Here is a 12,153-nt window from a genome sequence, read left to right as displayed (position 1 = left end):
ATAATCATGAAGTAGATAAATAGTCTATTGAGTCGACAACTCTCTTACAAAATCAACATCTTCAACCTTAGGCCCATCGAATTAAGTTGTGACTGAAATTTGCCTTGGCTTGCATGAACAATGATTGAGCCAGTTCAATCAACAAAACATGAGTCTGATTTGAAATTTTTTCCATAGAATGCCATGTTACTGCATCATAAATTCTTTTTCACAAGGCCACCCAACTTGTGAATGCTATAAACAGAATGCGCTAGGCATTGGAGTTGTGATGCTAAAGAGTGTGCTTAAAATAAAGAGATCTCTTGTAAGCTAATTTTGAATTTTGCATATGTAACCAAAAATTACTCTCTTCTTGCTTAGCATATATTTCGGTCACTCCGGCTCCCATTATCATCTTAGGAATTTCTTGTTCAGGGTGTAATTCTATTTTCATTTTTTTTTTTTTTTTTTTTTCAATTCATACTAGAAATCCGCTAGAAGCCACGAACCAAGATTTTCCTTCCCTGCGCAGCATAGAAAAGCAGACACAGAGGACAAACCTGGCCAACGCATTGAAACAGCCAAAATCTTGGATCTTGATTGCTCTCCAGCAAAGAGGTCCCCAATCGACATGTTGACCAAGATTGATCCTTTGAATTGCATCACTAAAAAAAAAGGAGAAAGAAGGAAAAAAAAAATCTTAAATCTATCGTATATGTGTTAATTCAGTTCTAAATCTTTTATTTGAATTAATTTAGACCTACACTCTTTGCATTTTATAAATTTATGTTGTTGGACCTCACTCCTGATTATGTATCTACTTATCCTGCTTTTGCCCTTGCTTGCTAGTTCTGCAGCACTTTTTCTCGGGAATATCATTTCTAGGATAAAAAAGGCAGGTGCTATAATGACCCAAACTTGTGTTTGATTCTCTACATGAGTAGGGATCAAACGTGCAGTCTTTTCAAGAGGAAGAAAACAAGTCTTGAACTCTTTCATTTTGGGCCTATCGGACTGAGAAGAACTTGTTGATTTAGCTCGCAGTCTAGACACAACCGATAATCTTCGCATCATTCTGCGTTCGCATGTATGGGCTGGGCTTATAAGTAATGATCATCATCATGGCTTGGCATCGATTCATTCTTTTATCGCTCCATACCGGAGCTCGTGATTCAGTGGCATCTCCCTTGCATTGCAAGGGCGAGGAAATGGAGAAGCGACTTGTTATGCCGTTTTAAATTACGTGACAATGACTTGAAGATAGTAGCGCTATGTAGGATGAGATCCATATCGCATGGCTGATGTGAATGTTCGTTGGTTACCTTATGTTCACTGCCTAGACAACACATAAAATACTTTCTCGAGGAATAAGGCACTGCAGGGTGGGCTAAAAGGTTTCTTATGGAAGCCATTTGGATTGTTGACACATCAAGAAAAGAGCTATCTCATGCGAAAACTACTTTAAAAATCTCGCATGTAAGTATGGTGTAGAGAAGGTTTGGTCCCAAGATTCTCTCGCGTCAAAAGGGTTAAGCATTGCACATAAATAACACCCAAAGTAGATGAGCTAGAGAGGGTGTGAGAAGATGAGCGGGCCTAGTAGACTTGAATGTTAGGTGGTGGCAAGATTTGATAATGTGCCTAGCGGCTGTTGAGCTCACTTGAGCGACGTTGGCTCGAAAGGCACTTTTAGGTAGGTTTAGATAAGACTTTCTAATTATAAAATTCACCTAACCCAATTGGGTTGGCTAGACACATATATATGTTAAAATTTGTTATGGGTGGCCTTAACAACACTTCGTGGTCATGGTGAGAAAATATATTGTTGTCCCTTTAGAGTAGCAATAAATTCTTGTTCATGAGTCATTTGATGGCTTCAAGTTCAATGACCATCCTTATGTCAAGAGCATACGTTATTCTTATTAATATAGTTGATCATGTACACAACAATTGTCGGGTAGGTTCGTGCCCACTAATCTTCTACTTTGGTTTGACATAATAATGAACTTATTCTAGAACTAAGCACCAAGATTTTCATCTAGCAAAATGGTTTATGGAGGCGGTACCCGGTGAACAAAATTTAATCAAAAAATCACGCTATCACTTCTAGAGAAGACATCAAGCGATTTGCCTTTGATGTCAACCATTTGCAATGGTTCAACCGGTCGAGGTAAAAATCCAAAAGTGAAAGAGCCAACAGATACATGAGATTGAACTCGATATGAATTCACAGCCACCGCTTATGCCAGCTCAGACCAATAGAACTGAACCACGTGGCCCGTTTTACTTTCAAACAAGACGTCTAGAATAATTGCGCCTTTCAGAATTGAAAGGCTATGGACCAATTCAACTTTGCTTGAATAAAACGAACAAATAGAACAGAGCTTATGGAACTTTCCTTTGGAAGAAGCTTATCAAAATTCAACTTGGTATGTCGTGTGACCGATTCACCATGGACCTCGACCAACACAGTAATTCCTCATTCACCAACCGAGTCAATCTCGATATTCTTTTTATTTATGCAGTTCAAATTCATCGTCGACGTCGCTAACGTGTTCCACTCGAGGATCTTTTCTTCAAGGGATCGCCGACAAAAATGCATCGAGAGAGGAGCACGTAATCATCGTGGACACCACCGATTATCGTTCATCGGCGGGGCAAGGCCAAGAGTGGAGGGATGTGTAGATATTACACCAAATTCGTCCCAAGGGCGGCGATTCCATGTCGAGTGGAGGCATATTGGCTGAAGCCGCCGCTCCCGTGGCATCTATCCTTCAATCCGCTAAGGATGTCATCGCTTGGAAATGAAGCCAATCGTTTGATTATTGGACGGAGAAGATGGATGGTTTCTCTTATCGACAAGAATTTTGGTTTCTAGATAGTCAATTTTTAAAATGCCGTTGGTTCCCCTAGAGCATACGGAATCGATTCCTCGTGCTGAAATTAGGATATATGCTCATCAGTTCAATGTGTTTTCACCATCGAAATAATGACTTCTCTTTTTGCGATTTGTTTTGGTTACCCCCTTGCGAAAATCTTAGATGTCTTGATATGGTAGTAATTGTATTTGCGTTTGATGCTTCATGGAGTTGATAGCTATCTACGTTTAAACTATTATATTACGTTTATACTATTATATATTGTTAATGTCGGAGTTGAAAAAACAGTAATTTTAATATGCGCCGCACGATATCAATTTGCTTTTGGGACTACCACTTGACACATTAACTAATTGTACCAAATGACCCATGTTCGATTAATAAGCTTTTATATAATTGATATGACGTCTCCAATTTTTTTTTTTTCGCATTTAAATCTAGAATACGCGTGAATAAAATGTGTATCCAAATTTTACCTCTTATTGAGATTAAATTTGAAAAAAATTTCGATAACTTAAATAAATATTTTTCAAATATGCTCTTAACTGATATGTCTTATTTTGAATATAATTTCTCATTTACTACTCAATGATATAATCTTATCTCAAATAACAATTTTTTTTTTTTTTAATTCACAAAAATCTCTTTAACCGAGAAAAGAATAAGTTATGTTAAATTAAAAAGAAGAAAATTGCTCTATAGTATTGGATTCTTTATTAAAATCAAATGCACTGAAATTGTGACATCATGTGGAGTATTTGTGTTTTCTTCTCCGAGAAAAGAATAAATTATGTTAAATTAAAATAAAGAAAATTGCTCTATAGCATTAGTTTCTTTATTAAATTAAATGCGCTGGAATTGTGACATGATGGGAATATTTGTGTTTTCTTCTCCTAAATCGCTCAATTAAACTAAACAAAAGCAAAGCAAACTAATGTTTGACAATTTGCAAGTTATTTTATTCAATAATTCAATTCAACGCATGAAAAACTAGTAAAGTGAACAAAGAAGTGCATTTTATTTTATGTTCAAAAGTACTGATAAGGAGAAAGCTCATAAACTTTAAATTTTGTAATACAGTTTTTTTGTCTTTTTATTTGCAATTACAATTTTGGAATTTAAACTTGCAAAATTAACCAATAATATCTTCAGATAATATTCCCAAAAAGTTATAACTTATTGTACAAATATTACCTAACAAAACTTAGGAAAGTAAAAATAAACAACTGAAGAGTTTTTCAAACTTCAATCGATTATTCTCATATGATACACGCGGATGGACAATTAATATGTATTCATTAGATTTTCGAGCCGAACTTTGGATATCAACGTTATTTACAGAGAAGTTACAACTACAATCAAGTGAGGCTCCGATATTGTGATGCAAACTTGAAGTATCTCCTCAAACCTCATAAATTCCTGACCAAACATAGTAGGAATTATCCAATGCCTAATAATGTCCTAGTGGGATTGCCCTAGTCGGGGTTGGCCCAGACCAAAAAACTTTCTAGCACAGTATTTTTTTTTTCTGTGAACTCGAGATTTTAGATTTCACACTTCTTTAGTGAGGAATTTAGAAATCAAGTTTGCGCTTTCAATATTTTTTATTTTTCGTGTCAAAAAATGAAGTGCACTGAGTTAGGTACGCTTTGCTTTTTTTTTTTTCTCCTTTAGACAAAAAAAAAAAAAAAGATTTGGACGAGTTTTTCCACTCCCACGCAACTCACCCCAAGGTACCAGATTCTACTTCAACAGTGAGCGGATATTTCATTAAGAGAGGGATTACACTGTATTCTCCCACTAGAATCCATCCGAATCTAATTCTGCTGTCTTCATGCCTCCCACGCAAGTCCCAAACACCTTCCTTTTGGTTCCTAGTACTTGTACTGGGTGAATATATTTGCTTCATCTAGCTGCTCCCTTGTGTAAACTCAACCAATTGAATCCGAAACTTCCATCTTTCGCGATAGGTAAATATAACTAGGTCCATGCTTCATCCTTTTTTCTACTTAGATCATGTATAATTTCTCTTCTGGTGTAACATAATGTAATTAGATCAATCAGGATCGTATTGAACGCTTTCTTCATCGCATCAGTTGTCGCGATGGGTTTGGTGATATCTCAGTTCATGAAGATGTTATATGCCAAGAAGCAAACAAGGATTCTGATCGTGGGTCTCGATGGTGCCGGGAAAACAACCATCCTCCACAAGTTGAAGCTTGGCGAAGTCGTCATCACAACTCCCGCGAGTGGTTGGTACTATGTCCAATTGTTTTTTTTTTTTTTTTAATCTTTTTTAAGGCGTTTGACTATATGTGCAGATATGCGGTTTTCTTAAATATATACGCAGTACAATCCTGACTCAGATTAGTTTCTTTAAGTTCTTGAGTGGCATTAGGACTTGGGATGCAAGGTTTAGGCAACTATTTTTCTTGCAAGTAAATTAACCTTTTATGGAAGAAACCTGAAAATTGCGTCCAAACTGATCCGCCGGGAATAGTTGACCATCAGTTAACTAATAACTACAGAACATGATACTTTGGACATCAGTTACTTGAACCGCAAACATTAGCAGAGCATTTTGATTAATGACGAATTTCGTTGAGCAGGATTCAATGTCGAAACTGTCGAGTACAAGAATGTGATCTTCACCGCCTGGGATGTCGGCGGACCGGACAAGGTACTAAAGCAGTTCTCAACTCTATTCTTTTTCATTTCCTTGCATAGAAAGAGAATGAAGTTTACGTACTTCAGCATATTCTGGATGCCTCTGTGACTGCATCTCCTTCGATACATGATCCACATCTCCTTCAGAAAGCGTGATGTTCTCTGCAAAGTGCTAATGCCTCCTCCAAGATTTGTGTCGCCTCATATGGATCGGCTTAAGTGCAGATTCGAGCCCTGTGGAGACAATATTATCAGAACACTGAGGGAATCGTCTTTGTGGTGGATAGCATCGACAGGGAGAGGATTTCGAAAGCTAAGGACGAGCTTCATCGGCTGCTGAGCGAGGTCTAAGTCATTTCTTCCTCGCCATTGGTTTGCCTTATTACATGCTACTGATGATTGCCAACTGAACGCAGCAGTCTCTAAAACTGAAAAGTAATGTTTGAAACAACTGCAGGATGAGTTGCGCGATGCGCCACTGGTCGTGTTTGCAAATAAGCATGACCTTCCGAGAGCAATGAGTGTTTCTGAAATTACTGATAAGTTGGGCCTGCACTCACTCCGACAGGGCCGCTGGTGAATACCTTCTATCTGACGAGGGAAAAGTCCTGTATCTCGCACGCGTCTCGCCCCTCAACTGACTCACAATGAATCCTCTCAGGGGGTGACGCAGGCCTCAATTTTGTACCTCATTTAAAGCATCCTGGTCGAATGAATAGCGAAAAGAACTCATGATTCACGTGATAGTCCCAGTTCAATTACAGTGTCAATTCTGTTTTCGGTACAACATGCGTTTTCTGAAAGGATCGATTATCGCATCGGATTCATTTCAGGAATATCAACTTTAGCACTTGTTGATGATATGTAACACAGATGCTAAAAGCAAACCCTGATGTTCTATTAAATAGTTGATCAGTCATTCTTCTTCTTGGTGACTTGCTGGTTCAGGTACATCCACTCATCTAGCGCGACCAATGGCCATGGACTCTTTGAAGGTATGGATTGGCTATCCAGCGTCATAGCCTCCAAGGCAAGTTGAGATCAAACCCTGCTTTTGCTTCTATAACTTTTGTTTCGTGAACCGCCAGTAGAAATATCGTTTTCCTCGGATTTTTATCCGAGTGAAGCATATGGTTTCTGATTAAATAAAATCAATCATTCCACATTCTATAAATGCGGCGCACTTTGTCCCGTGTACACTTGCTTCAGCCATTTTGTTCTAAATAATCATTCTATGAAGAGAGACTGGATGCTGATTTATGCTTTATTCTTCTTCTTTTTCAGGCAAAATGATGCAGCGACTGAAGCTATGGATGAAGCTCCTTAAATAGATGAAAAATACATATGCAAGTTATAAGGATTCCGAACAGATAAAAGAAAAGTAGTATGCTTCTGTAAGTGGTGAAGATTCGCTACTGCTCTCCATATCGTTTTCCCAGCTGCTCTTCATGTCGTTTTGGCAGCTGCTATGAATGTCCTATACGAGAAAATAATGAACTCTCTATGTCTGTACTTGAAGTTGTGATGGTATGTTGATGAAAACCCAGTTTCCCCGCACTCCTCCGATATTGAAATGTTACATCATTTCGGGTAAAGAAGGGCGACAAACGCTTCTATTTTGTGCAGCATGTAACTACGACGGTGTTACTGGTTTGCAATGGAAAGCATATCCTACGGAACAAAAGTAAAAGTACGTGATCATATCTCTGAAAATTTCTAGAAGGTCGATGATTATTTCCTGTTTGCCCAGAACGCGAATCAATTATAGCCTGTACGATATAATGATGCCGCATAGGCTACAACCCCAGATCAATTGAGACCCTTGAAGGAGACTCCAGATCGACCAACATTAGTCGCAGCCAAACCATCACGCAAACCTACTGGTGCTGACCTGAGAGCGACTTGCTATAATTGAAAATCAACCAATATGACTTGAGATGCACCGGCACTATACAAGGAACAAACGACTACAACCCATGATGAACAGGCTTTCATCCCCGGGGTCGCTCAAAACGAGTCTCATTGTTATGTCCTTTGATATACATATGAACATTTTCCCACGACATCTATATTCTGCTAGTACTCTAAATTGAGCGCACTTCACATTGAATCTTCGATGTTAAATAATGTCATTATATCGAAATATGCTTCTTGTGAATGAATTCCCATTTCACATACATAAACAAAGAACACTCCTGCCCCCAAATTTGGTTTGTATCTCGGTCCATTGACGCCCTATGTGTCGTCTTGAAAGCTTGTTAAGAGTTGCGCACCTTGCTTGGGCACTTTTCGAATAGGCTATCACTTGCACCCTCATCGAACTAAGTCGTCACATGTCCACCAGCTTTCTCACAACTCATCATGAGTCATACACTTATGGCTTATTTGGTAACGGGTCAAACAAGTAACTATTTTTGTTTTTTTTTTTTTCTGGGAAACAAAACAAAAAAACCATTTGATAAAATTGGTATTCTTAGAAATAAATTTTTTCCAATGATAGATTTGGAACAAACTTAAGAAGTAGAAAAAAGTTGCTTTTTTTTATTTTTAGGAGCAACTCAAGAATCAAGCTCAAACCTTTTTTTTTTTTTGCTCTTTTCTTTTCTATTTTCTCTCTTCCTCTTCTTCCTCTAATTGGTCGCCACCCATAGCGATGGTCGATGATCGGCTAGATGGGGTCTCGACGACCTCGTTGGAGCCTTGTTAGCCTGAACAAGGCTTGACCTCACTGTGGCTGGGAGAGGTTCAACCTTTCCTTGGCTAGCCGAGGTTCAACCTCGTTAGAGGCTGACGAGGCTCCACTGAGGCTAGGGAGGTCAGTGACTCTCACATGACTGATTGTGAGCCATGGCCGAGGCTAGCAACCGAGTAGAGGAAGAAGAAAAAAAAATAAAAATAAAAGAAAAGAAAAGAAGAGAGAAAAATTTAACTCACAAACAAATTTGAGGGATATACCAAATACATTTATATTATGATAATATAAATTTTGTATAGTTACTAAACGTATTCGAATACTCAAAAACTCATATAAGGAACGAAATCAGAAATATTATTTTTGAGCAGAAAATATTTCTGAAAATAATATTGTTACCAAACATACCCTTACCAGGGGAGAGAAATTCCATCATGACTTAACGAACAACCAAGGTATCATCCTTTTTGATCCATCTCGTACGGACCTCACAATCTTGTCTTTTAATGTACGTGAAGTCCTTTTTCAAAAGCCACCCAACTTGCTAATGCTATAGATCGAACGTGCTTGAACTTACAATAAAAGACATTTCTCTATAAGGTAATTTCCGATCTTATATACATATTATTGGGGCATATTATTAGGGTGTGGTTTGTACTCCCCATCAATGAGATGGTATGGTGTCTAAGGAGAGTGCTTCCAAGCCGCTAGAAGGTTTGGTAATATGGGTTCGAGTCCATAAATAGTTATTGAGTATATATAATCTTCTTACCTTATAATTGAAGAACGTAATAGAGAGGTTCGATATGCTAATTATAGTGAAATCATCTCTCAGAGGTAGCCCTAATTAAAAGGTGAATCATGATAAAATCTTATATCTCGAATTCTTTTCTCGCTTTCATTCTCAGTTTCCTTCGCGCCTAATCCAAGCGCGTACCCCAAGATTATTATTCCCTTCTTGTTCAGCGAGTAATTCGTGTCAATTCCTACTCCTATTACCGCGTTAGGAATTTGCTAGGATCCACGCGAACTATGATTTTCTCCCCTCGCGTGGCATGGGAAAGCAGGCGCCCCGGGGAGGACGATCCCAGTCAAAGGCATTGAAACGGCCAAACTCCGGAACTTAGGTTGTACTCCAGCAAAGAGGTCCCCCTTCCCTTTGGACATTTTGACCGAGAAGCGGTCGATCCCTCGGATCGGACCACTCAAAAGACGTCGGGGGAAACCTTCGATTCTTTTGACTTTTGGCCCGTGCCCCTTGGTCGTCCCCAACGTACTTGACTGGGTTCCAGGATCGATTTTGGACGGTCGATTGGCCACTTGTTCTCCGTAGTGCGCCCTTTTATGGTTGGACCTATCGTGGCATGTTCCGCATGGATCGCTAGAATTTGACGCTTCTTTCCTAACCTCAAAAAAGAGAAAAGAAGAAGGAAAATAACAATAAATTCAGTGGATGTTTCGTGTTTTTTTTTTCTTTTTTTTGGTCGGTAGTGGATGTTTCGTGTTGAGCAGCATCTAGAACGTGGACATACATGGCCTTGAGTTACTTACGTGGTCGCTCTTCAGTCGGCCAATGGGGGATACGAGATCCAAAGCACATGCATTAACTATACTAAATGAGGGGCAAAAAATAGAACGATGAGTAGTTTATTTTTCTTAATCGCATACATGAAAAACTGATTTTAAGGGTATATTTCTTTCATAGAAAATGAATTATTAAAAAACATCTTCCTAAAAAATATCGTTCGTATCGCTTACAACAATAAATGAGCGAAAAATATTTTTATTATTCGTGAAAATATATAGATACTAACTATTGTCAATAATATAAAAATTTGTCATTGGCTAATCCTTTTCGAGAGCCTTTTTTAAATAATTTATGTCATGCTAAATAAACGGAACATAATTATATATAGTTTTCAAAATTTCATCAACAAGTAAACTGTGGTCAAAGCGCCACGTCTACATCTCTTCTGGGATTCGGATGGGATCGATGGTTATCATTTAGGTAATTGTGCTTATTTTTGGCCCTCCTCTTTGATCGCGGGTTTGTCGATACTGATGAAAGACAGATTAGGTTCTTTTGCGTAATTTCAGCAAGATCGGCAGCATTACCTGGTCTTGCGTGTGGCCATATATATTATTTTTATATCTAGATGAATATATTATGCCCCCCCTTTACGCGGAAAGATAAAATTCATACGCCCCCGTGGGCACGGACATCGATGCAGGCCTTCGATTATCTAAATGATATCCTGTAGTTGGCCTTTGTTTATGAATTCTCTAGATGCGATCTTTGTGAGATGGGTTAACGAATGAGAAAGGGAGTCAAATTTGTACTTCGGATGCAAATTTAAAAAGCTAAAATCACGAAAATCTTTAAACTGATATATTTATAATAAATTTATCTTAAAATAATTTTGTGATTATTGAAAACTCCAAAACGGTACATTTACAACGAATTTACCTTCAAATAACTTTGATTAAATTAGGTTAATACAACAAAAAAATTACAAATTAGTATATTCGTTAATTACCATGTGTTTTTCAATTTAATAGTAAAATATAATGAAACTATTCTAGAGTAAATTTATTACTGACGAACTAATTTGGAATCTTTCTTGATATAAATGCGATAGCAACTGGAACCAAAATGATCCTGTGTCCCTTTCTCCATGTAAAACCAAAGCCTTTGCACATTTACTTGCTTTGGGAAAAAGGACCATTTGGCCATAACATCAGCTAACCCCGTTCCCATGAGACACGGCCAAAAAATGGGTTTCGACGAACAAAAAGCGCATGGGCCACGTCGGAGCCGAAGGGGGAGTTGTCCTGTCTCCTATCGAATTCAAGAAGAAGATTCCGCAGAGGAGCGCACTCCTTTCAATCATGCGACTTGGAGAAACACTTCCCCCGTATAAACCTCCCGACGTCCACGCCTGGCGGAAAAGGTTCATAAAGGCAACACCGTACGGCTTAGGAGTCTTTATTTCTGGAGATGCCATTGGAGGGAGATTCGAATTTCATATGACGACCTTCGTTTTTGTCTAGGTTTCACGAGTAAAAGCCTGGTCGGATTAGTTTTCTCCAGATCAAAACTTCCGCTCTCTTGTACCTACTCGTACGAAAACTTTCATGCTTCTATTACGCCGGTGGAGCCTGGCGATAGGCCTTGACAACCCAAATCCAGACCTTCGAGGACAAGCTACTGCAGCTCGAAGTTAATATTATGTAGCACGTGAGGTTCGTATTAAAAATGAGTGGTCCCAAGGGTCGGTGGAAGTTCAACCTAAAATTTGAAAGCTACCATGTTGGGATTGATTCCTCACCTACCTTATATATTTTGGAATCTCTCTTGTCAATTGATTCTAGGGTCTACTTTAGAATCAACAAATTTTTTTTTGTTTATTTTTCATTTTTATTTAAGCAAAATAATAGTAAACGCAATATAGTAACAATTTATAAAAGATGAACATGTAAAATAAGATAAATAATAAAAGTTTAGAACACGTGACACAAAAAGGCTTTTGGTTCCACTGTTTGGTTCTTACCAAGAATTGGAAACCAAACTGCTTAACTGGAAGTTGGATTAGTAATTGCGGAACTTGGAACTAGACCGGTTCCTATGGCCGATTTTGTCCATTTCCAATTCTACCTAAACTCATGATCACCCTTGGTTCTTATGGTAATGCCTACTTTAATTGCTCTTCCCCAATTTTTTTCTTTATTAATAGACAAAGAAATTTATAGAAAGAAAAGATTTCTTGAGATGCAGAGGACGGGTGATGAATCGGAACCCCTTTTGAAAATGATTTTTTTTTTTCATGAATTCTAGGGAAAAAAATCGATGAGACTGGGATTTGTGCCTCGCCTTTTCAAAAGAAAGTATGTTTCTTTCTTTTTCTGTCAGAATCCTTGAAAAGAAAGTTTTTTTAT

The 12,153-nt window shown here is 38.2% G+C and overlaps 2 protein-coding genes across 5 annotated transcripts in view; one reads left to right on the top strand and one right to left on the bottom strand.

Annotated features, from left to right (window-relative positions):
- Positions 1-12,153, bottom strand: part of LOC104416868 (disease resistance protein RUN1-like) — a 95,571-nt gene that overhangs the window by 41,034 nt on the left and 42,384 nt on the right. The gene's annotated exons all lie outside the window — the stretch shown is intronic.
- On the top strand, positions 4,785-7,037 carry LOC120287588 (ADP-ribosylation factor 1-like). The gene is made up of 6 exons (XM_039300457.1): positions 4,785-5,110; positions 5,468-5,538; positions 5,751-5,870; positions 5,983-6,101; positions 6,474-6,555; positions 6,810-7,037. Exons 1-6 carry the CDS (start codon positions 4,963-4,965, stop codon positions 6,816-6,818), a joined length of 549 nt encoding a protein of 182 aa, XP_039156391.1. The 5' UTR covers positions 4,785-4,962; the 3' UTR covers positions 6,819-7,037.

This window comes from Eucalyptus grandis, chromosome 8 (assembly GCF_016545825.1).
Source record: "Eucalyptus grandis isolate ANBG69807.140 chromosome 8, ASM1654582v1, whole genome shotgun sequence".
Classification (NCBI taxonomy): domain Eukaryota; kingdom Viridiplantae; phylum Streptophyta; class Magnoliopsida; order Myrtales; family Myrtaceae; genus Eucalyptus; species Eucalyptus grandis.
The sequence above is the reverse complement of the archived record's forward strand: the minus strand, read 5'-3'. Positions and strand labels throughout refer to the sequence as shown.